The sequence below is a fragment of the Doryrhamphus excisus genome, chromosome 21 (genome assembly GCF_030265055.1).
Source record: "Doryrhamphus excisus isolate RoL2022-K1 chromosome 21, RoL_Dexc_1.0, whole genome shotgun sequence".
In the NCBI taxonomy this organism is placed as follows: domain Eukaryota; kingdom Metazoa; phylum Chordata; class Actinopteri; order Syngnathiformes; family Syngnathidae; genus Doryrhamphus; species Doryrhamphus excisus.
This window is the reverse complement of record NC_080486.1, coordinates 1,889,868-1,915,247: the sequence shown is the minus strand read 5'-3', so window position 1 is coordinate 1,915,247 and position 25,380 is coordinate 1,889,868. Positions and strand designations below refer to the sequence as shown.

General features: G+C 45.1%; 1 protein-coding gene across 1 annotated transcript in view; it reads left to right on the top strand.

Annotated features, from left to right (window-relative positions):
- Nucleotides 1-25,380, top strand: part of stau2 (staufen double-stranded RNA binding protein 2) — a 61,996-nt gene that overhangs the window by 23,352 nt on the left and 13,264 nt on the right. Inside the window, exons 10-13 of the mRNA XM_058059775.1 lie at nucleotides 1,034-1,162; nucleotides 1,595-1,652; nucleotides 6,848-7,230; nucleotides 16,160-16,273. Coding sequence (XP_057915758.1) covers nucleotides 1,034-1,162; nucleotides 1,595-1,652; nucleotides 6,848-7,230; nucleotides 16,160-16,273 — 684 coding nt within the window. The remainder of the gene's footprint in view (nucleotides 1-1,033; nucleotides 1,163-1,594; nucleotides 1,653-6,847; nucleotides 7,231-16,159; nucleotides 16,274-25,380) is intronic.

Below are 25,380 nucleotides of genomic sequence, written 5' to 3'. Positions count from 1 at the left end.
ATATTTGAGAACAGTGGAATGTTTTATCAGAGCTTTTCTTGGAGAAAATTGGAACCAAAGCAAAGTTTTTTTTTATTTTTTTTGTTTTTAATAATGCGTTTTGTTTTTTGGGGGGAAAACCTGATGTGGCCCAGTCTCACCCAGACCCAAGTGGCCCCCAAGTAAATTGAGTTTGAGACCCCTGATTTAAGCCCATCATAGCATTCCTGTTTGATCCTGACAAATCAGGCAAATTTATATTTACAAAGTCTCAACTCCATTTTCTCATTCTTTTGCTTGTCAGCCTTCCTTTTAGTCTCCCGGCTGTATTGTCTTTTTTTCCATGATCCTCTTCTTTCATAAGTGGAACGGAGCTTCCCTAAGTATCAGGCAGTAATTCAGCCTCAAACCTATTCTCCATGCCTCTTTGATACGCGCATCAGGCCCCTGTGAATGTATGCGCCTACCTTTTGTGTAGTCCGCTCACTCTTCTTAAATTTCCTTATTGTTCCGTTGCCGTCAGCACCGGGAATGAAGCCAGTCTCTGTTTACTAATCTTTCGTCTGACGTCGCAGAAAAATGTTTCACCTTGCCTCCCTTTTGCTTTTAATGAACTGGTTCTATTTATTATTTTAAGAACGATCGTGTTTATTCAAGCGGTCGTTCTCCTCTTTACGGTTTGTTTGATGGATTCCGACAAGCACTTAACGAGCATGTCGCGGCGCTTTAAGTAAACGCGCCACAGCCGCCATAATGTTATTTGTACAGCGTAATTGTCTGTTTGCATTACAGAACCACGTTTGATATTCTCTCGGAAATATCTGCTTACATTACGCGGCAACAGATTTCATGTTTCGGGATCAGTGGAAAAACAAACATTTCAATTGGATTGAAAATTATAATCATTTGTGAATTGGGAATATTTGATGCGCATTTTAGATGGAGATGTTTTTATTATGTGGAAGAATAATGTAAATAATGCACGTTGAATACAGGAATGTTTTTTTAGATAAATGAAGCCATAACCAGTTCTGCTGCAATGTTGTCGTTGCAGGTGAAGGTGAACAGCGAGGTTGCCACGGGGACGGGGCCGAACAAGAAGGTGGCCAAACGGAACGCCGCCGAGGCGATGTTGCTGCAGCTGGGATACAAAGCGTCCACGCTCTCTCCGAATCCCACCGAGGTATTTGTTGTTTTTTTTTTTTACATCACGTCCATGTGATAAAAGCACTTCTTTAGCGACTCAACTCAGCTGTCACACAGATCCACAATGGCCGGGCCCCAGTGTCGCACACACACACACACACGTGTGTTTGTGACTGTGTGTGTTTGTGTCGGCAAACACGCATACCATCACAGCATCAGCACACTGAATGGGAGCCTTTGGAGGGTAACTAAACATTGACAACCCCCCCGATTAAAAAGCTGGCCGAGACGGACACTCTGCTCCTTAAGCGTTCTCTCATGTGAGCGCTCGTCTCTTTGTGGTCCAAACAGTAGGAAGGAACTTGTCTGACATGCGTGGAAAAAGCTGTCTGTTCAAGAATACATCTCTCTTACTTACCTCCACCCCCCCTCCCCCCCCCCTCCCCCGCCTCCCTCTGCATCACCACAGATGGACAACAAAGGCTGGAATGGACAAAAGGCGCCTTTTACCGAAGCGACGAGCAACAGTGAGTATCCCGTCACGTCTCTTTCCATTTCCTCCCCCGCCCCTCGTTCCCCGCGTCTCCATCGCTCCCTCCGTCCCCAGGTGGTTTTAGCTGCCGAGACGGCCCGGCGTTTAATCTCTGTGACTGGTCAATGGGCATCTGACTGTCAGCTTAATCGGCCGTGCGTCCTCGTGGGGAGCCTGCGAATGCGGGGTCCATTCAGTCAGGCTTACAGGGCCCGCACACTGAGGCCCTCCGGGGAGTCCCCCCGCTGCCTTCCTACGCACAAAAAACGCCAGCGTTTCACTCAGGATTAACACACAAGAGCCCGCATGCACTGCAGACGCATACCACGAGTTGATGCAGGCGATGTGTGCGAACATGTGACCAACAATTTGCCCAAAATACGCTCTTCAAAATAAGCACTACCTGCTTCAAAACACGCGTGTATTAACCGTGTGTATTTACTGCATGCTCTACTCTTACACAATAGGAGAATACGCTTTGTTGTTGCACTTTGGCCGTTTTTCCAGATCTGCATGTCACACTGACTTGCTATGATTATCTCCTCAAGGCTGGAGGCCTCTTGTCTCCAAAACAAGTCCTCCACATGCTTATCACCTGATTCAAATAACCTTGGGTGTCTGGTCATCCGAGCGATAGCATTTTCCTTGTTTATAAATTGAATATTTTCTTAGAGCAAAGAACCTGTTTACAATTGTCTAAATACAGTTCTTAACATTATTAGAGCTCTGCAGACATGCAATAACACCCCTATAGTCATAAGTGTAGGGAAGACAGGAAGTGATGTTGTGGGTTCAGAGTTAAATTTTAGCTTGTAGTCCTTGTTAGGGCTTCTTAGGCCTGTTTTGAAATCCTGCAAACCTTGTTGTTGCGGCGATAGTTTGGTGCTTGTGTGTCACACCAAGCATTACAGAAGATGCATTATCTTTTGAATGCACCTTCTGAATGTCTTCCATTTTTATTTTAGTTCATTTAGCCATTTTTCTGTTTGAATTTAGGCCACAACAAAAAAAACATAGTCTTTGCTGTCAATCATTTATTTCTGTTGATATTGTTTTCTTAGCCTCCAGGGATTCCCATTTTAGTCCTTTCGCTGTGGGAGTTGAAGTGAAACTTGGTCGTTTTTCCTGACGTATGAAAGCAGATGGAGAAATAAATAGCCAATGTGATGTGCACAAACAGATCAGTATTTTAAGTCCCAACGTGCTGTCATCAAACTGATCCAATGAGGCCGTTTGGCAGCGCTGCGGCGCCCTGACACGAACATCCAACCGCAGTCTGCCCAGGAAGTGAATGGGATGTCGTACAGAACAAGTCTCATCGCCGAATACCGTCGCTCAATGTTTCCCCAATCTGCAGACCAGAAGGGAGATGTTTGTCATTTGGTCCAATTTGTCAAGAGATCAATCTGAGACGGGTGTTTGTTGTTTGGCGGTTGTGGTTTGTTAGGGTAGCTCCAGCCAATGCCTGTCCAATAACTCCAGACAAAGCCTCCTGGGAAAGGACAACTCCCCCCTTTTTCTGATTAGCGTCGGTTTACATCCATCCCCGACTTGGTTAGTATTTGACTTAACTATGCGCTAAATGGCTCACTGGGATCGCACCAGCTTTAAATCAAACGTTTACACGTCATTCAAAATGAAACGGCTCCAACTACAACGGCTTTTGTGTGTCCGTGATGGGCGGCACAAGGGGGGGGTGTTTGTTGTTGTTGTTGTTGCCTGTTGTCGTGATTGCCAGTGCCCGATAGAAACAGGAGTAGCACGGTTTTCACATCTACTCTCAAGTAAATCTTTTACAATAGATATATTTCAAGAACCAAAAATGCATTTTGTGATACTTTGCTATTTTCTCACTTTTCATGTTTTTTTTTATATTGAAACATTTGACATCTTCATAATTTTCTCATTAAATTATGACTTAATTCTTCATTCTACTTTTTCCCAACAAAATTTTCCCAAAAATAACAACTTTATTTTATTTCTCATGATATGACTTGATTGAAAAATAAATTTTTCTTAATATTTCAACTCTATGCTACTAAAAATGACTTTTTTTTTAACGTTTTTGCGTCATTACAATACAACTTTTTGTCTTACTATTTGGACTTTATTCTCCTAATATCAGCTTTATTTTTTTCTACTGCTACGATTTCAACTAACTAAACTTCATTTTTCAAAATATTTTCATATCACTTGAAAAAATGTATTTAATATTTCAACTTTATGCAACTAAAATGGCGCTATTTTGTTCTTATGGTACTCTTGTAAGATTAGAAATGTTGCATTTTTGCTATTTATTTAGTTTTCTTGTTAAATGATATTTTTAGAATTTAACGCGGACCGCACATTGGACACCGCTGAACTCTGGTAAATGTGAAATAGGCTTCAACATAACACACCCACTGAATGTGTGTGTGTGTGTGTGTGTGTGTGTGTGTCCTTCTGTCCTTTGGCCTGTACGCGCCGCGGGATGCGGCACAACAAACCGGGTGGCTTCCAGGCAGGAAGGGGAGCGCAAAAGAAAGAGAAATAAGAAGAGTGATTTTTCTCTCGTCTATTCCCATGGGCACAGCGGCCAGGCTTTTCACCGGAGTTGCCACATTTCATTTCCTGCTGTGCGCGTCCGTGCGTCCGCTGCATTGTGTGCATGTGTGAACTATGCAAAGGTTTCGCTCCGCCGCCGTGATTTATAGCAGCGGGCCCTATCTGTTTTTGATCAGTCTCATGCTTGGCTCTGGCTTGCCTCCAGCGCTCCCCTGGCCCACCGGACGCCGAGCATGGGCGGGACCCCTCCAAAACTGCCTGGAAACTTGCACCGCTCCCCACCACCCCCCTTCATTCCCTCCTTACTTCTCAGCTTCACCCTCTTCTTCTGCCCATCTTCTGTTTTCTCTCACTTGCCCCCACTTTGCAATATGAAATTGCTCAGTCTCACGCTTCTGACGTTTTCACATCCTCGTATTCACACCCACACATGCATGCACACACACCAGCACTCACATGAATTACATTCCCTGCCCCCCCCTCCACCCCCCACCCCGCCCATCGTGCTCTTTGTCCACGGCTGATGTCATGTTGGCTAACATCTTTCCTTTTTATGAAGCTGCACGGCCAGTTTGTGTAAATTTAAATTCTTGACTGGAAAAGGGGGGTGTCATTGCTGGCGTGTGTGTGTGGCGGGGGGGGGGATTGTTATAGCGTGAGTAATAACGGCTGGATTTCATCGCAGAGCTCCAGTGCCCACTCGGCTTGTTAACGTTGGGCGACGGCGTCGTTAGATTCCCGGAAACCTCAGACCCGAAGTACAAGCGCGCAAATGTCCGTCATCGTAACTCAAACAGGAAGTATGCTGTCAGTCATGCGCTTGCTCCAGCACTTTCTTCCCAGCTGTTGGTCCGTACACACAAATAAGCACACACACACACACACACACACACACAGCTGGTCTTCCTGTCTGTGGTGACCTTGGCTGGACTTTGCAGGCTCCGCATGGTTTTCACATCCACTCCTCCCCAGCACAACCTGGCTCCCTCGCTTTTATCCTCTCTCACTGCCTTCACATCTCCTCCTATTTGTCTTTCACGCCTCGGATTCTCCGCTCCTCGCTTTTAATCGCAGCCACGGAGTGACGAAAGTAGCGCGCCTTTCCTGCGTCCACCTGTTGCGGCCGTTTCAGGGCGATGATGTCAGAGCGCAGCGGGGAGACGCCAAGATCAACAGATGAGATTTATCGAGGCGATCTGGATTGGAAGAGTCTGGAAGAGCGGCGTGGAAGCGCGGCACGTCTGGATGGAGCCGGGGTCTTGTGAAAGAGGAGCCGGTCAGACAAAACAGATGCCTTGGCCTGTCCGACGCAAATCACACGGGCCGTTTCTTTGGGCCGCCCCTAAGCACTTGCAGGAGGCCAGACGCTGAACCTGCGCTTTGTATGGACGCGGTGGCTCGTACATCCCTCGTGGTTCACCAATCAGAGGGCAAAGAATCCTCAGAATTTCCACTGATAGAATTTCCTTTCACGCCACCTTGATTTAGAACGTGATTAACAATATGATCCAGCTATCATCAATGATCAGGTGTCATGGCGCCGCTCCACACATGGAATTCACACAAGAAGAAGATGAAGCCAGAGGAGGGGGGGCAGTGTTTAGACCAGGGGTGTCCGAAGTGCAGCCTCAGACCATTATTTGTATTTTTTTTGGCCCTTAGCTCCTTCTAAATACAATTGTACAAGAAAAGTAATTATGATGAAATAAGCAATAACAAGCAATTGCATACTTTTTAAATATTAAAGAGGAAACCATATGAGAAGCAAAAAATTAAGTTGCAATTTTTATAAAATTAGGTTAGGGGAAAAAGCTACATTACCGTAATAAATTATGCAGGAAAAAATTTATGTGTGCATCTCCAGGCTTGGCAGTGTTCTACTGAAACAACACTGCTGCCTATAATACCACATAGTTGCACATTACTTACAGACACCTCATTCATTAGAATGGGAAAGTTTTTCAAAATTAACAAAGCTACAAAAAGTAGGAAAATAGGCGACTATTGGCAACCTGTAATATTCCTAATCCTTTATTTATCTGTAAAAAGCACTTTATGAGCTGCTGGCACCGGCATCATTCAGGCATGAATAGACACTAGAAGTTCTGCCAAACCTGAAGAAATTCCGAGTATTGCCTCATTCCTCCCAAAAACCTCATTTAGAAGCAGTGGTTAAAGCTAACATGTTTCATCAATATGTCATCAATACAGTACAACAGAGTATAAGGATGGATGGTCCAAGTAGCTTCTGAAGTGGTCCTGGAAGCTCGGTGAAGGATCACGAACCACATCACGTCCCGGTTCTCCTCCCTCCCTCCCACTGTTGAGTTGAGGCCTGATTCCAGTTAGCAGATAGCGCCGCTTCTCATCAGTGATGCAACACCGCTTGCGGTTCCGGGTGAAAAAAGTTTTTCCCGGTGGACACGCTCATCGAGCCCAGAGCTGCCAAACCAGACAAAGTGATGGAATGTCATTTTAGAAGCCAAAGTGTGTACACACACACACATACACACACACCTGTATGCACCAATGAAGTTGTGTAGCCGTCATTTCTGTGGTTATTGTGACGTTTCTTTTGTCATCCCAAAAGAAGCATCACATTGCATCCGGGATTGCTTTTTATCATCCCTCTTCTGTCTCCTCCAGCCCAGAAAGGTCTGCTCCACCTCAGCCCCGACGTCTACCAGGAGATGGAGGCCAGCCGGAAGCAGGGGGGCAGTGCCCCATCCCCTAACGGCGGCGGCGCCGGTAGCGGCGGCTCCATCAACTACCTGGCCTCCAAAGACGTGAATAATCCATGTGCCGCGCCACCGGCCCCGGGACACACCCCTCCGTACTACAACGCTCCATCATCCTCTCCCGGCCCGGCGAGCACCATGGCCAGGGAGCTGCTGCTAAACGGCCAGTCGCAGGCGGCCGCTGATGCTTCTGTGCCGCCGGTGAAGGGGAAGAGTCCGCCCTTGGCCTGTGGTGGGTCTGTGCAACCCGCACAGCAGCTGGAGTACCTGGCTCGCATCCAGGGCTTCCAGGTGAGCCACAATTCCCGATGGATTACCAACATATCATCTCTTTCCTGCACACCTACTTTGCTCAATCCATATCAGTGTAGTTGCACATTACTTACAGGCATAGTCAGAGGCAGAAGTGTATTATTAGTCTGACCTAACAGAAGGTATCTGGCATGCTTTGTCTATACGGCCACCATTCATGGAGGACCGCTTTGTAAAAAAGCAGGCTTCACTACAGATCTTAAAACTCTCTCATAGGGGATCGTACTTAACTAATGTCATCCATTAGGACATCAGCCCGAGACTTTAAAGTCCTTATCAAAAAGCCATCACACACACTCCCCGCCCCCAACTCGCTCCGACTCGCCTCACGCTGTGTGGTCTTAGCTAACCTGCGTGCTTAGAAGACGCCTCCATGCTCATCATTCAAAACCTGCTCTATAAAAACTCGGGCAGGCTCCCCGTGTATCGGATCACGTGCACTGAGCATGTGCGGCGGCGGGTGAGACGTCGCAGGAAGAGACGTTCAAAACACTCAAAACTTTATCTGTTTTCTGCACGTCACGCCATCCAAACATGCATACCAGCAACTTGCACATTGAAGCTGCTTTTTATCACTTTGGAGAGAAATAGTTTATATTTTAAACTGCTGAGGGTTCCTTCGATAGGCCTTTGTTATTTCTCTGAGTGTGTGTGTGTGTGTGTGTGTGTGTGTGTGTAATCCGAGAAAGCTGCCTGGCAAAGCCCAAACACACTAGTCCGCACAGACATCCACGCAGCAGGTTCTGTTTCATGGAAATGAAGAGTCTTGTTTTGTACACGTACGGACTCTAATGTTCTTTAGAGACACGCCGTTTTAACCCACGGCTGTGACTGCCGCCATGAATGAATTTTAGGTAATAAACACCTCCCAGGGCGGCACGGTGGTCTAGGGGTTAGCGCGCAGACCTCACAGCTAGGAGACCAGGGTTCAATCCCACCCTCGGGCATCTCTGTGTGGAGTTTGCATGTTCTCCCCGTGCATGCGTGGGTTTTCTCCGGGTACTCCGGTTTCCTCCCACATTCCAAAAACATGCTAGGTTAATTGTCGACTCCAAATTGTCCATAGGTATGAATGTGAGTGTGAATGGTTGTTTGTCTATATGTGCCCTGTGATTGGCTGGCCACCAGTCCATGGTGTACCCCGCCTTGCGCCTGAAGACAGCTGGGATAGGCTCCAGCACCCCCCGCGACCCTCGTGAGGAAAAAGCGGTAGAAAATGAATGAATGAATGAAACACCTCCCAACGTGAATATACAGTATTTCTGTGCGGGGTAATCCAAGCTGTAACAATATGTGTTTCATTGAGGGGATGTCGTAAGGAAACCCTTTAGTTTAAGTCCTATGGACTCGATGCCAAAGCGTGTTTGTAGTCTAAACACACACCACACATTAAAAATGTTTTAGCTAAAAAAAAAAAATCACCACTTTTCCACTAGTCAGGCTCTCGGTGACATGAAGTCACAGACACCGGTGCAGTTTTTAGTGTGTAATGCGATGATAACATCCCGGTCTGATTGTAATGTAATTATGTTATCCAAGTGAGAGGATTACAGCCGCTGCTCAACAATGCAATGAAAGCAACCGATGCGCTTGTGCGCCTCGGGTAGAACTGGATGAGCACTCGTGTGTGTGTTGCGCTCGTGCCAGTTTGGAGTAAGGATGGCGGGAGCGTGTGTGTGTTTGTATTTGCTATTAATCTGGCTGCCGTGTTGTTGGAACGGCGGGTTGTGTGCTGGAAGCGGGGCAGAAACAAAGAAGCAGGCGGTAATAAACAACACATGGATCCAGGATGAAGTCAGAGGCCCAGAACCGATCCCCAACCCCCTCCCGTTTCTCATTGCTTCCTTTTTTTTTTGGGCTTATCTGAATTTAATCGTCCGATATTGCCGCTGGTTGAAGGCCTTGACCGTGCCGTTGCCACCACCGGCTGCTCATTTACGCCGTCGTAATACGACTTAATAGCGCCATCACGCACCGCAACCACTTCCCTTTATGAACTTTTACCTCCTTTCGAAGTGAGCGCCACGTTTTTATGTAGACGATCTATTCTTAATGGTAATCTAATCATCATTATTTGCAACACTTGATTCTAAGGCGGCCATGGCGTTAAGACGTGTCCGAATGGGAATGGAAAATGTTGCTTTTTGACTGACGCAAGGTGGTTAATAGCAACATTTATTCTTACTGTAATCTTATTCTGTTTTGTGTATGTTGCTGGACAATAACAGTAGTTCATTTTTCATATATTCTTTAAAAACGGTGATCAAGTGAAATATGAGGGATTGCTGCATATTGTTCAAATCTCAACATGTTTCCAAAAGCATGATTGTATGCTAATGGCTTCATTTTAATGAGCGCTTTTGTAAAAAGGTTACACAACCTACATAAGTTTGCATAGCTAATTGCTTTTTGCTCCAGTGATGTAATTATTCTATGGTGCCGGAGTTCGTAATGGAAAAATTACCTTTTTTTTTAATAACGTGAATCATTTATGACAAGTCGTGGTCCTGCCAGATTAGCACAGCCGTGCCACGCAATAAACGCTACAAAAAAGTAACTGGCAGGTGAAGCGAGTGCTGCCTCCTTTCAGCGGCAATTAGGAATTACAGCCATCTCGACGCTGAAGTTTGTAATGGAAAAAAAATACAAAATATGTTTTGGTATGATTTGAGCAGGACACTCGAAGTCAAAAGTTCTGGTTCTTTGGACTCACAGTCGGCCATTCGAACCGTGCTCATGGGGTACACGTCCCCTCTGGCGCATTGGGAAGACGCAGCGAATTGGTTGCACACCCAAGCCGATGGAGTATTAGAATAACCGTAATGTGATAGCATTAGCTTCTTGTCTTATAGCATGATGAGAATCAGTTCCTCAAGGTTCTGCCCCCCAGCACACGTTGGAGAGACTCTCAACTGGTTTGGGAACACCCCGAGATCTGCTGGTGAAGTAGTCGTGGAGAGGGAAGTCTATGCTTCCCATCTTGGGCGGATGTCCTTGTGACCCGACCTTGGATAAGCAGAAGAAAATAAATGGTTGGATGGATGTCGGAGGAGTTGAAGCACCTCGGGGTCTCGTTCACGAGCGAGCCAAGGATGGTAAACGAGATGGACAGACGGATCGGTGCGGCATCTACAATGATGCCTTTTCAATTTACCAGTCGATGTACGTCCCGACCTTCATCTATGGTCATGAGCTTTGGGTGGTGACCTCAAAGACAAGATTGGAGCCCAAATGAGTTCCCTTCCTCGGATTTCGGGGAAAAGCTCATTTAGGAGGTGCCCGGATTACGCCGCTCGGGCATCTAGTCTGCTGCTGAGACTCCCTTAACTGGCCTGGGATGCCTTGGGATCCTCAGGGAACGGCTTGGGAACGGAGTCTGGACCTCCTGACCCAACCCCGCATAAGCAGAAGAACATGGATGGATGGAGGTGTAGCAACCTGATCCTCAAATTGTTGCAAATTGAGGTCAGACGTGCAGGATATTAACTTTTTAGATGCGTCACATCCTCCGCCTTATCGACACGGATCAGCGTGTCATTCCGTGATCCTCCCAGTTGGATCACATCTACCGTATCATCATCGGTCCACCTGCACGGCCCATCAGCTAAAACGCCGCCAGGATCGCAAACAGTTATGCTATCTCGCCATCAGAGGCCGGCTTGCCAAATAGGCCGGACGGAAGGGAGGACTGGAAAAAAAAGGCCATATTAATAAAAACACCGTCCTTGGCGGGCGGCTGGCGTTGATCGCCTCTCAGTGCGCTTCCCAGGATTTCTCACACTCTCGCCTTGTTTGTTCTCTTGTCCCTCCGCTTCCTTCTTTGGCTGTGTCGAAAAACCACTTCAAATGGTGCCGACCAGCTCCTCTGCCTGCTTGGCAATGGAATCTCTTTTTTTTAGACAACTTCCTCATCTCCAAGGCTCATTCCTCTGTATCAACATCAAACGCCCCATCTTGTCATCATCTCACTCCTCGTCTCTCTGTTTACTCTGGAAATTGTGTTAGAAAATACATTTTGGGAAGGGGGCGGCTCATCCCACCCCATTAGAGCGGTGATGGCTTCCAGCTGCGCGTTTGTGTAGCATATTTGTGTGAACAGCAATCTTTGGAAAACAACTTTTGTCTGCGATATAGATCAGTGAATGCACCGCGGAGCTGCCTACACGGTGGCCTTGTGCGTGTGGAAAAAACGAGCGATGATGTTTTTACACCACAATCAAGCCCATTTGCAAACATTTAAAGCACAAAGCGGCGTAATTTGTGTTTACCTTTGTTCTTTTTTTTGATTGTGATGCTACTTATTGATCTGAAGTATTTCCAAGAATCCACATGGGAGGGCCGTTTCTTTAGAATCCAACGTTTGTTTTTTTTTTGTTTTTTTTTTTATATGAGCACACTCTCCTCTCCTCCATTTTTCTCTTGCTGCAAACATTTCCCTGAGCGCCTTCATGGTAATTGAACGATTGGACGGATAACAACTGTTGTCTGTGCCCAGTCTATCCGGACATAAAAAGACTGGCCGTAAAAAAAAAAGAAGTCAACATTTTTGATTAATGGCTTTTAATCTTGTGTGTTTTTCTTTTTCCTACAAGAGGAAAACCAAATGTTGCACTAAGAGCTGATTAGCGCAGCGTCACGCGTCCCAAAACTCCCAATCAAATTACTGTCGTCTAATCAGCATGTTACCAGGCAACCGGCACGGACTCATTAGATGGAAGATGATTTCTAAATTAGGGTGATTATGACTCCAAATGTGGCTTTGACACAGTCGTGGAAATGCAAAAAAAATTACATAAGCTACGAGAATTAATTTATTTTCCTACCATTAATTCCGCGCCCCAGAATGCAAATGGTAAAACCAATTCCCATGACTGAACCCCTCCCTTTGTCTGAGACCACATTTTATACATATAATATCCATTTCTGGGAGATTATGAGTTAACAGATTCCATTTTTATTGGCCAATTTTGTGATTAATTGAAACAATCTTCAGATTAATCGACGAAGAAAATAATCACTGGAGCTAAAAACTGTTTGTATTGATAGTTTTTGCAAAAGCAAGCTTTGCACGTCAGAAGCTGGCAGCCGTCAACCGGACGTCACCGGCCGCTCATTGGGAGGCTGGTCCGGGTCCACCTTGGAGCGCTTCCACCCCCGCCATCATTCGGCACCACTCTGCATGTTTAAACCCCTTAATGGAATCACAAATCAGCACATTATGGTTTGATTTGGCCCCTTCCAGGTGCCACTCGGTGGAATATCTTTTGGTTTGCACAGAACCTCGCCACATGGACTGCCAGGCGGCGGTCTGACACGTTCGAGTCTCCGTTCTTCTCCTGCTGCTGCTTAGAAAGGATGCAGGTGGATGACTCGGCATGTTTCTGTTAAATAGTACATTATATCTATATCTCAACTGTGTTTTTACACATGCTAAGCTAAGATTATAGCAAATATTCATATGGTCAGCAGTCCCTCGTTTAACGCGGTTAATCGGTTCTGGACCCGACTGTGATAAGTGAATTTCCACAAAGCAGGATTCCTTATTTATAAATGGAATATTTTCATAGTTGGAGTATAGACCTTATATGTAAATATGGTATTAGAGCTCTCTGGACATGAAATAACACCCCTATAATGACATTTACATGCATATTTCTAACTTCTCAGAGATCTTAATGGTTTAATGCTCGTGGTTTTGTGTCGAACTGGAGCTTATTTATTTGTTCCTACGTTTTCGCCGTGTCTCAGCAATTTGTTGATGGTTTGCTTGACTTGTTGGTCTGATCAAGTGCGTCTAAGCTTTGTGTTTGCAGCATAAAATGGTTAGTTTTAAAGCGTTTGGCATGCTATCGACCATGTTGTTGCAGTTTGAACAAAGCATTTGTTGCTTGACCGTGTATTGATCAGTTGTTTAATCACCTTGATGGTTTGTTTTGTGTGATAATGTACACGCGAGCCATTCCGCTGGCTGCTTTTTTAGGCGGAATAAGTGTTTCCCATTACATGCATTCTTAGCTGCCTTTTTCGTGTCTCACGTAAGGATTATGCAAAAAAAAAAAAAAAAAGTGCAGTATTTCCTTTTAAAAAAATCATTAAGTGGTCTCATTTTGTCTCCACTTTTTTCTTTATTTTTGTTGTTTTGCCTCTTTCGGTACCAGCTGTGTTTTCCTATCAAACCACTTCCCCTCAGAGTCGTGAAAGGTGTATTAACCATGCGCTAAAAACACTCCTCGACCCAAAAGTGGCTCCGCTAGAACCCCTAATTGCTTTTCACCGGCATTCCTCCAGCAAGATTACTTGTTTGCTGTTATTATTTACTTCTACCTTTGCACACGACCACACGGCTCGGCCATGTGAAAATCCATTTTGCCCTCATTGGGACGGCGGTTGTGCTTTTATTTACTGCATGCTCGCGTTTGTTCAGAGGAAGAGGAGCATTTGAGTCGGAGCCAGCTTTCGAGGCCAGATGTCAAGAGGTCGTTCCACATTAGTGCTGCCGATCAATCGCAGGCCTTGCGTAACTCTCCTCCTCCTTTTGTCTGTAAAGGAAGTGGATTAGAGGCTGTTTTTTTGAGCGAAGACCTGGGATGATTAGTCGGGCCTTTTAGAATGCACGCACTCACGGATGCCTTCCAAACATGCAAAGAATAGACGGTTTGTTTTTCAGTCGATGCTCGTTAGTTCCGTTTTCTGCCAAATCGTCACAAATAAAGATGACGCCACGGTTCGAGGCGGGCCTCGGAGGAAACCCTGCACTGAAACTATTCCATCAACAGACCGGCGTGAAACACGGACCTCCAGGTGATGATTGGTGACCTGCCAAATGAAGCGGTTTTCCAATCCAGAGCCGTGTGATGTTTATTTATACAGTCAAATAGTGTGTCACTTGGCACCGTGGACCCACAACAGCGAGGTTCCCAGATTAAAATTGCTTTACATGCCAAATACATCAAAACACGCTTTAGGACTTAAGTTAGTGTAGAGCAGGCAGAGCGTTATGACTTTATTCCCATTATATAACATTTTCCCCTGCCTATATTTCTTCACACTTTATTTAGTTTAGCTTTTTCATATTACAACTTAAAAAAAATATTTAAAGTCTATGCTACTAAAATGACATTTTAATATTATGGGTTTATTCACCATGTTTTTCCGTTGTTTTTTTTATTTTCCAAATATATTTTCTTCAGAAATCTTCATATATTTTCTTCTCATAATATTCTGACTATCGACATATTTTGACTTAATTCCCTAATAACTTTTTCCCACTTGAAGTGTTTGAAAAACATTTTATTGTTTTATTTCTTGTTTTACAGCATTTATATAACGTTTTTTTAAATAGTCGGCTTTCTGCAGCTAAAATATTTTTTTATTAATATTATATATTAATTTATTATATTTATTTATTATATAATATAATATATAATTTATTCATTCATTCATTTTCTACCGCTTTTTCCTCACGAGGGTCGCGGGGGTGCTGGAGCCTATCCCAGCTGTCTTCGGGCGAGAGGCGGGGTACACCCTGGACTGGTCGCCAGCCAATCACAGATATAATTTATTATATAATTTTATTATATATTATATATTTATTATATATATTAATATTTAATATTAGTTTTTTATGATTGTTCTTATAAAATTACGGCCATTTTTTCTGCAGTTTTTTTTATTTTCTTCTTGAAAATGTTCTAATTATGACTTTATTTCCATGTTTTAACTTTATTTTTGCAAAGTAACTTTTTCTGCGAAATATTAAAATATGACGTCATGAAATTAAGAGTTAAGAGTACATATTGTATATCTTTCACTGTAAAATTACTGTACATTTTTGCATACTTTGGGGGCTGTTACATATATTGGGCAAATGGCCCTCAGGCTGCAACCCTAACCCTAACCCGTACATTACCAGGCAAAATAAAGTTATTTAAGTCTCCCTCATACCTTCCTCGCAAAGCCTGGACATTTTATTGGAGATTAACCTGTCAGAAAAGGCTTTTCCCGCAGCCCATTTTCAGTATTAATCACTTGTGCGCTCAGCTGAGAGCATTCCACAATGGAGTGCATGTGAGAGTCTGCACACTCATGCGTGTAGTTTACCTCGTGTTGCGTTCACTGTGCTTGCATTGACTTCAGTATGTTCTAATTCAGAGCCTGCGTGTATTCCTGCCTAAAGTGCCATGTATACTTCAGTGTCAAAGATGGCGTAGGACCTGACGTAATGACAAAGATTTGGAGCCAGTCGTCTCTCATCTCTGCTGTCCACATCCACATTCATTCCCGCGTTCGCAGGCCGCCACGATGCAACAGGTGGCGCTGCAGCCCCGGGAAACCTTCATCTGAGCCCAAGCCGCCTCTTGAATAACACACTTGAATGCAAAATGAAAAGAATTAGCAAGAAAACAAACCTGATTTTGATGCCATGAGGTGATAAAACGTGCGCACCGCGACATCAACGCCACGCCTCGGAATGTCATCGTACTATCACTGCTACTACGCTTGATGACGCTTTATTCTGCATTTTATTAAGATGCCTGCAGCTGTCACGGGTATATGTAGGCCAGAAACACACACACACACACACAAAGTGAAAGCCATGGAGAAGCAGGGCCGACAAGCAGGCAGCGTTTCCAAAGCGCTCGGATCTCGGGAGCAGACTTTCCCAGAGGAGCATCCTGTCATAACAGTCCTGATTGCACGCCATTCAGGAATGCCTGCAGAGTTAACCTCTCAGTGATGACGGGTCGCTAGTGATGTCATACCCACCCCCAACCCCCCTGAACCAGCCATTGACTCCTCCGTTCGTCTGTGCATGAACGTGGTGGTGGGTGGGGGGGGGGGGCTGTCTACAAGCATGCACCATCGCATTAAACCCCCTAACCCCCCCCTCGTCCTCCATCTCTTCCAGGTGCAGTACAGTGACGCGCAGAGTGGCAAGGATTTTGTGACCTATCTGACCCTCTCCCCCGTGCAGATGACTTTCCATGGCACTGGGAGCACCCTCCAAGCTAGCCATGACCAGGTATGTTTTAGCTAGCGGGCGCGTGACGTGCGGCGTATACAGTAAGCTACGGTATCCGACTGTGGTGTCCTAACTTTATCCAGAGAATACCACATAGTGACACATGAAAGCATTTGCCACTTTGATATTTTGTAAAACATATTTTGTAGATATGCTAGCTCAGCTTTGTTATAGAACTTTTAACAAAACATAATAAAATTAGGAAAAAAAAAATTTTTTATATTACATTTTTGAATGCAACAGAAACCAATCAAAAACGGTTACACTATTATAGTACAATAGTGCAGTTTTAGGCTTAAAATACTAATACATTTGATCCCCAGTTAACATGACGTATGAAAGTGAAAGTGAAATTTTAATATTACATTTTTGAATGCAATAGGGACCAATCAAAAACGGTTACACTATTATATTATAATAGTGCAGTTTTAGGCTTAAAATACTAATACATTTGATCCCCAGTTAACATGACGTATGAAAGTGAAAGTGAAAGTGCACTTTATGCTTAATAGCTGTGGGACAAAACGTACCTTGCATTGAGATTCCAGCTGCAGTTTTGTGTGACCTTTTATTCTGGGAGTGGGTTGGGGGTAGGTGGGGGGGGGGGGGGGGTCCTGAAATCGTCCAGAGCATCTTCACACGTGGCATCTTCAACTTTTCCCCTCCCGTCTTGGTTTTGTCGGTCCAGCTCTCTCTCGCCTCGTCCTCGTATTCAAAAAGCAGCCTCTTTGTCTCGTGTTGGCCAAGCAGAAAACCACTTGCTTACATTCTATCATCTAAACATAGGACGCCCCTTTGTTCAGCAGTCTTCAAAGCTTTAATAAAGGGCCAGCCCTGTCCTCAATGGGGACGGCTGACAGGGGGCTAGTGCCGCCGCCACCGCCGCTAACTCAGAGCCAAGCCAATATAGGCCAGGCAGGTCTGCGTCCACGGGACCTGTTGTTGCCAGGAGCACTGGGGCATGACCGACTGTTAGGGAAGGCCTTTTCTTCTGCTGCTCTCAGTACAGTGAGGAGTGCGCTCACAAAGGGAGCGCCCAACAATGAGGGGTCAGCATCAGCAGCCCCCCGCCAAAAAAAAAAAAAAAAAAAAAACATCGACACTTGAACAAAGAAGGCCAAAAGGCGATGCGGGAATTGGTCGCTTTCCCAACATGGCCATGCGTGCGACTGCCGGGATTGGTGTAAATTACTGTTGCACAATATATATTTTTAAAGGATTTGTCCTAATCATATATATCATGGCATAACCACTATGAGGAGGACCAGAGTATATAAGGGAGGGATCCACCTGCTGTGGCCCGGTAAGGTGCACTGTATCGGGATACATGCTCCGAGCAGCCGGCGTGCCGCTACGGAGGTCTTGAGAAGCGGAGTGTAAAGCAGGAGGAGCCACTTGGCATGGCCCAGAAAGGTGCGCTGTATTCGGACACGCGCTCCGAGCAGCCAGTTTTGTAGGCTAAGGTTTTTTTTGTGTGCTCGATCGCTTAATACATTTTTATAAAATGCACTTTGAACGTGTAATTGTGTCGAAAGAAGTGGCTCGCGCCTTAATGACCATTGGAAAACGTGGGTCCCCAGTTTGAGACCATTTGAGAACCCTTGTTCCAGACATGAAATAACACCCCTATAGTAATCTATTTCCCAATATAGTTGACATAAATAAGAAAATAAGACAAATATATATATATAAGACACAGCATTGGGAGCATTCCAGTATTTCCTGCTGTGGCTATTTCCTTATCAGTGTTACATTACTGACACCTAGTGACCAGTCTAGAATACTACAGATCCCAATGTATTCTCAATGCCTTATATTTGTATTTTACTTAATTTAACCATTTCTATGCTTGGAAATGTTTCATTCAGACCAAAAAATAAAATACTAGGCTTATTCGTGTTTTGGAAAAAAATCAGTATAATCCTAAACGAAATGATGAAATGAGTCGTTTTAGATGGCGAGAATCGATCGGAATGGTTTTTCCCGTGCCACATGTTGGCCTTGGCACGCGCTCGCTTCCTCGTCGCACACACTTTGCACTTTTATCAGCACAGCTGAGAGATGATAAATCTTGTCGAGCGTGGCTTCTATCAGATAAAGCCCGTCATTAGCGTCTCTCACAAACACCGCCATTGATTATGTACGGCGATAAATGGCAATAACAAGCAAACTAATCTTCTCCACATCTCGCATGGCCTGATACAGTATGTCGTACCGACCACATCACACAGATGGACCGCACGTCTCTCATCATGTGGAGTTATTCAAAGAGAAACCACTTGTACAACGTCAGTTATTGACTAGTATTGCTTATTATTGCCTATTGATGAAGAGCAGATATGTCATTTCAAACAAGGCTCTGTTCTTCATCCACAGACAAGAGTGCGCATGCATGCATGCATGCCATAATTCCCAGCTTTTTTTTTCCGCAGACATTCCCAAAGGGACAGTATGTGTTCGCGCGTCTTAGAGAGCCCGAGAGTCTTCCAGTCTTCGTATGCCATCCACTCCGTACCATCTGCCCAACACATGTGAGCCCTTAAGACGTGTCCTCCAGCCAAATATGCTTCCTTTTGCCAAAAAAATATGATTCATTCATTTGAGTTTATGGAAAGGAGACTTGGTGTTTTTTGTTTATATCCTCATTAGGGCCGATATTGGCGTTAGAATCACATATCGGGAGGGTGGACACCATTTGAATTTGAACGATTCTGGATTAGGTTACTCGTTTTTAAAGGAAGGTCCCACGGAGTCACAGGAATTTTTGGGAATTCATATCTTCTCTGGTGCTTGTCCACGTCTACTTTGTTGGCGTTCTTGGCTCGTTCTTCCCGTTAACACGTTGCCATAGAAACTAGGACTCCAAATAAAAACATTTGAACGATCCCGACAGAAGTCCGGGTTCCCGTTGATGCCCAACATCGGATCATATTGGCATTGCTTTTGCTTCTGCCGATAATGATATATTTTTGTGAAATGGATCCAGAAGTGTAAACAATCCTCCACGTGAACTTTCCTGCTCCTAACGCTGTATCGGATATCGATACGAGCCAATATCAAACATCGTGATTTAGCGTTTTAAATAACATGAAAGTAGGTGTTTTTTTTTTTTTTTTCTGTTTGTTCCGCAGAGCTGAAGTAAGTCTCTGGCAGTCGGTCTGTGGCGGCAGTGGGTCACCGGGGGGGCTGAGGCCCACTGGGCCCGATGTGAGGTGTCGCTGATGCAACATGAGCGGCCAGCAATCGAAGATGACAGGGGTGACTGTTGTCTGCCACCAGACTCTCTCTCTCTCTCTCTCTCGCTCTCTCTCTCCGTCTCCGTCTCGGTGTCCAAGTGTGCGGACCTCTCATTGCGTGCGGTCGCGTCCTCAGCTGAGCCGCCGCCACCGCCGCCGTCCTCGGGGTCCCGTCTTTCTCCCGATTTGTCAGCTGCGGCTGCTCGGCTTTTTCACAGCAAGGACATATTTAGCTGATTTCCTTTGACGTGCGGTGGATCGGGATCAAGAATGTGCCGTTATGACTTTGTGTAACGATTTTGTCGGCCAAAATTAATGCTGTAATTAAGGCAGTTTAAAATTAGTGGCGTGGGGGACAGGTGGATACAAATGTTAGCAAAACTAGCATAGCATTACTGGCTTATTGTTTGCAGATTAGCCGAAGAGAAAAAAACGATTAAAACTGTCAGCTTCCTGTTTTCAGCCGAGTGATGCATTATTGGCAGAGAAGCAGGCTTCATTTTAAGACGTGCGGTGAAGCCTGTATTTTCACGTGCATGGTGGGCTCGTCTCGGAAGACGTTTTGGTCGGTCAGAAGCAGAAGCTGGACATTTTGCATCATACATTTGATTAAAAATGACACTTTGACATAAATATGTAGAAATTGTATTTAGATGTGGCGCTGTCGCTAGGCAGATTAACATTGGATTGTGTTGTGGAAGTCGGCCATGTTTGACCGGGATAAGACCACTTGGATGGTTATGGATGGCCAGTCGAGGACGTCTAGTCGTATCAGTGGACGGGACCGATGTCACAGCGTGATGACTGCCGCGACGGTCTTCTCAGACCCCCCCCCGTGGAGCTCGGGAACAGCAGGTGAGGGAGCGACAGAGCCTCGCGTTTGATGTCCTCCTTCCCCACCGGAGCGCAGACGTTACCCCAGGCTGGGCTCCTCTCAGGGGGTCCTGCTGTGAAGTGTTACCCAACCAGGCAGGCAGCTGTCGGACAGCCTCTGCTTTATCTGTCTTTGCTCTGTGTGCGCTTTATATGCCCGAACGCGGCACCTGGATGGATCCTAAATCAGTGTACGTGGTCCCCATCTGCACCGAGGCTGGCTCAATGCCGGAGGGATGAAGTCATTCAGGGAGGAATTGTGTGGGAATGCTAAATCCGAACATTTAAATATTCTTTAAATGTGTTGGAATACTGTACATTAACCGACTGAAGACCGAACCAGTCCTCATTTTATAATTTTCCAGTATTGTGACATCTCCATGGTGACGGTCGCTTGTTCGATCCTCAATCCATTCGGCTTAATTATATATTTCAATATTCCATAATTTTCCAATTTCAAGTTAATCTAACGCTACATGTAACATTCTGCTTATTCTGTTCACGGGTGGCGTGACTCGGGTCGTAGTGGTTTTGACTCAACCCGATTGCTGGTTCGATCCTGACATTTCGACATCCATTCTACATTTCATTTTCTGCCCCCCATTTTTGAAGTTATTATCGAATCTGTCTAGTTTTGCTTCAGAGAAACTGACATTTAAGTCAGTTGATTTTTTTGTTTTTTTTTTGACTGAGGGAGCGTGACGGCCAACCATGTGCTTTCTGCCGCTCCACTCATTGGGGTTTTTTTTTTTTTTTCGTCTCCGTGGGGCCGATCATCAGACTATTTGGACAAAGCCTCGTTTTGTTATTTTCTCATTTCCTTCCGTGATGCATGGTCAGGTTTAAAGGAGACCGTAGGAGGACGCGCACGTCGGCCCCAGCGCCCATCCTTCATTGTAATTAGCTCGCATGAGAGATACACCTCCCTACGTCCTCCCCCGGAGAAGCTAGTTACCTCTACTCCCTTTCGAGCACCCCCCCCCCCCCCCCCGCCCCCCCTCAGCGTCAGAACCAAGTCAAGCATGCACCGCACCGTCCATCACTCCACCACATGCCCCCTTCAGGAAACACCCTTCAGACCAGAAGATTAGCGAGTGGATAGGAGCAGTGAAAGAATGATGGAGGAGGAAGGAGACGGCTTAACCCATTCAGGGAGGGGGGAGAAAAGGGAGAGGGGCACGTTAAAAAAAAAAAAAAGTGGAGAGAAATTGATAGAGTGGGGATGCGAGAGATTGATTGATTGAGACGGGAGTGATAAAACAGGAGATGCAAGTGAGTCTTTTTTTTTTTTTTTTTTCCCACAGTGGGAGAAGAGAATAAACATGAACTTGCCCATTAGGAGACTTGTTGATAGCTCCCTGTGGTCCTTTGCAAGCATTAGCATGTCTATTAAGCGCTGACATACCAGGGAAGTGAATAAACACACGTGTTCCACTTGAGTTGGGCCGAGCTGGCTGGCTGGACTCTTGGTGTTGCAAGTGCGTCTCGAGTGTTGATGAAGTTGTTTAAATCCACTCGACCGACTGTATGACAGCAGAAATCATCACTAGAGCCTGCCTCAATTTGGATTGAGTAGGATTTTGCGCAGAAACTAATTCATTTTATGAAAATAATTATATAAAATACTGCAAAAAAAGCTTAGTCATGAGAAAAAATATATATTTTAATACTATTAACACTAATAATATACTTTGTCACCTGTAACACTAGCTGACATGTGGACTGTTTTTTATATCTCACTTAATTGGTTCGTGATTTCCGCAAAGTAGCATTCTGTCATAATGAGTGGAATATTTTTGTCGCTGGATTATCAATAACCTGCTTACCGCCTCCTAAATACGGGTTTTATTATTATTATTATTATCATTATGAGACTTTATCTAGACATGAATGCGTTTCCTGCATTGTCTATTGCCATTGGTGTAACATTACTGACACCTAGTGTCTAGTGTAGACTACTACATGAGTCTTCTGAATGCTTTGAATACAGTTTGTTCATTTAGTCTTTTGTATGCTTGAAAATACATCAAATGTGGCTGTAGTCAACCTTTTTTTTTTACTTTTCTGTGCAGTACTTCCTGTGTTGGCTATTATCTCGTAAGTGCAACATTACTGACCCCTAGTGACCAGTGTTGAATACTACACATGAGCTTAAATATGCGTTTTTTTTATTCAGTCATACAACAGTGATTATTTATTCATGTATTTTTATTTTTTTTAGATATTTTTGCAAAACTTTATTTATGTACCAATATATATATATTGTTACGTAACATCTCTGCATAGCTGCATGTGTTGACTTTATGTGCGAATACTAGCTGTGTACATTGAAGTGGTGTAAACCAACACCGTGCAAATAAGTGATACTTCTCAGATCAGCATTCGAGCGTACGAATGTCGGCTTTGTGCCGTCGCACCTCAGCGAGGACGTAAAGGTAACAAAGGTGTTAGATTCATTATCGCCTCGGCGCTAAGAGGAGCAAGATGTTTAGCCAGCGGCTCTGCAACCATCAGCCTTGTTTTAATCGGCGTGTGATTTCCCACGCGCGCGCGCATTTCGCATAGATAAAGCTTTCCCAAGCTGTCGCACCTCCCTTTTTAATCATCACCGGCGGGAGGCTGAAGCCAGCCAGGCTTTGACTGCTCACCTGCTCCTTTTGTAGCATCTTTGCCTCATTAGCCTAATGTCATTTGACACCCAGCGATAGCGCCACTGGCTGAAAAGGTCCCCGAGATAAGGGCCGGCGTTCTAATCTCTTGCCTCTGCCTTGCAAATCTCCCCCGTGACAACCTGTGATGTGCGTCACCTGTGGAGAAAACACCTTTTCTCCCGCCTCCGCACGCCGCTTTTCACTCTGCAAATGTTAACATTTTCTGCTTTGTTCCGTGATCAACGTGATGGAAGCTGGTTCCGTGTCTCTTATTCTAAGTCGTTCCTACAATATACAAACATGGCAGACTGGGGTGGTTGGTGCATCCTTGTTGGGTCATTTGGAATAATATACAATATTCTGGTTTTGTAGTTTTTTGGTGTAGCAAAGCTGGGGTACACGAGTGGAACACAATTACATGATTGTTAAATTATTTCATTCATTCATAGTAGCATAGATTTACCGTTTTATTGTCGGCAACACCGGGATAATTAGCTGGGGCTGCACGAGTGCTGCCAGAAAATTCCAGTTGAATATGTGAATATGCTTTGAGTTTTTCATTTTCTACCGCTTTTTAGATTAGATTAGATTAGATTAAACTTTATTGTTATTGCTCATGTCACTGGTACAGGGCAACAAAATGCAGTTAGCATCCAACCAGAAGTGCAATTTTATAAGTACCTTAGTAGTAAGTAAATGTAGATGGACAGATCTATGTACAAACTATAACAGGGTCGCGGGGGTGCTGGAGCCTATCCCAGCTGTCTTCAGACGAGAGGCGGGGTACACACTGGACTGGTGGCCAGCCAATCACAGGGCACATATAGACAAACAACCATTCACACTCACATTCATACCTATGGACAATTAACCTTGCGTGTTTTTGGAATGTGGGAGGAAACCGGAGTACCCGGAGAAAACCCACGCATGCACGGGGAGAACACGCAAACTCCACACAGAGATGGCCGAGGGTGGAATTGAACCCCGGTCTCCGAGCTGTGAGGTCTGCGCGCTAACCACTCGAACACCGTGCCGCCCCTTGTTAAATTATGTGTCGTTAAATTACCTGACTGAGTGGAATTGAACCCTGGTCTCCGAGCTGTGAGGCCTGCGCGCTAACCACTCGACCGCCGTGCCGCCCCTTGTTAAATTATGTGTTGTTAAATTACCTGACTGATGGATAATAGACAAAAAAAACAGTAGCTTCCATTCAGATTACCCTTTTTTATTGACGCTATATGATACATGCATCTATTATATATTTAAGAATAATTTCTAGCTGCTCCCCCGCACGCCTTAAATGTATCGGGATTTGCATGGTCCGTGGACCCATGACGTCGTGTGACCAAACACCATCCGCATAACAGAAAGACAACAGCTGTGCTGTGATTGCAGCCAAGGTGTAACGTGATCCTTCTGAAAGGAGCGAGAGACTATCTCCACCATGGAACGTCGTTTTTATTTTTTTTTACGGGTGTGTCTAATGCACAGCTACTATTAAAAAAAAAAGTCTTGTTCCATGACAAACAAAAGGAATCTGCTTGGAGCGCAGAGTACCACTCACTGCTTCAACCCAGTTCGGGTGTGAAAGCACCAAACCAAACACCAAACGCCCCATCGAGAACATGAATAGAAGTCAGGACTACAAATCAGCGCTCTCATCAAATACCTGCAGTTAAAGTTTGTATTGAAACGCATTCCTTATCTTGGTTGCAGTACCGGTAATTACACTTGTACTCGTTTCCCCCACAGACTTGAACACAACCACTTATTACAATCTGCTAGAACAACAATCACAATGATCGCTGTTGTGGTTGCCATTACTTCCTTGCCAAGGACGGTGTTTTCCCTGCGGTGTTACGCAGGTACGCGTGGTATGTAAGAGAATTTAGGATTTTTTTTTTTTCCTCTTTGTGGTTTTGTGGAGTTTAAAATCTATCACTCAAGTTCCCCAGCCGTGTAAGTCTCCTCCCAGCCAGAAACGAGTAAATCCCATTCTTACAGGACGCTATCGGCAGCCATGAATCAGGCACCGAAATGACTCTTCACTGTCGAGCAACAGGTACCGGCGCTTCGGGTGGCGGCGGGAGTCCGCTCATTAAAGCCCCGTGTTGGGGATCAGCGCTCTGTGGCAGCACACTTGAGTTATGGAGATGAGCGTAACGACTGGGGAATGTTTTTCTGTCTGTCTGAGACAACCCCCCCCCCCCCCCCCTTGCCCCCACCCTCCCATCGCCGCTCCCCCGCCGCCACCGCCTGCCTCTCATCTGGATGTTAACGCATTCTCAGGCCTCAAACGGCAGACATTTTGAAACACTCAAAAACAACAGCCACATCGGGGGTTAAC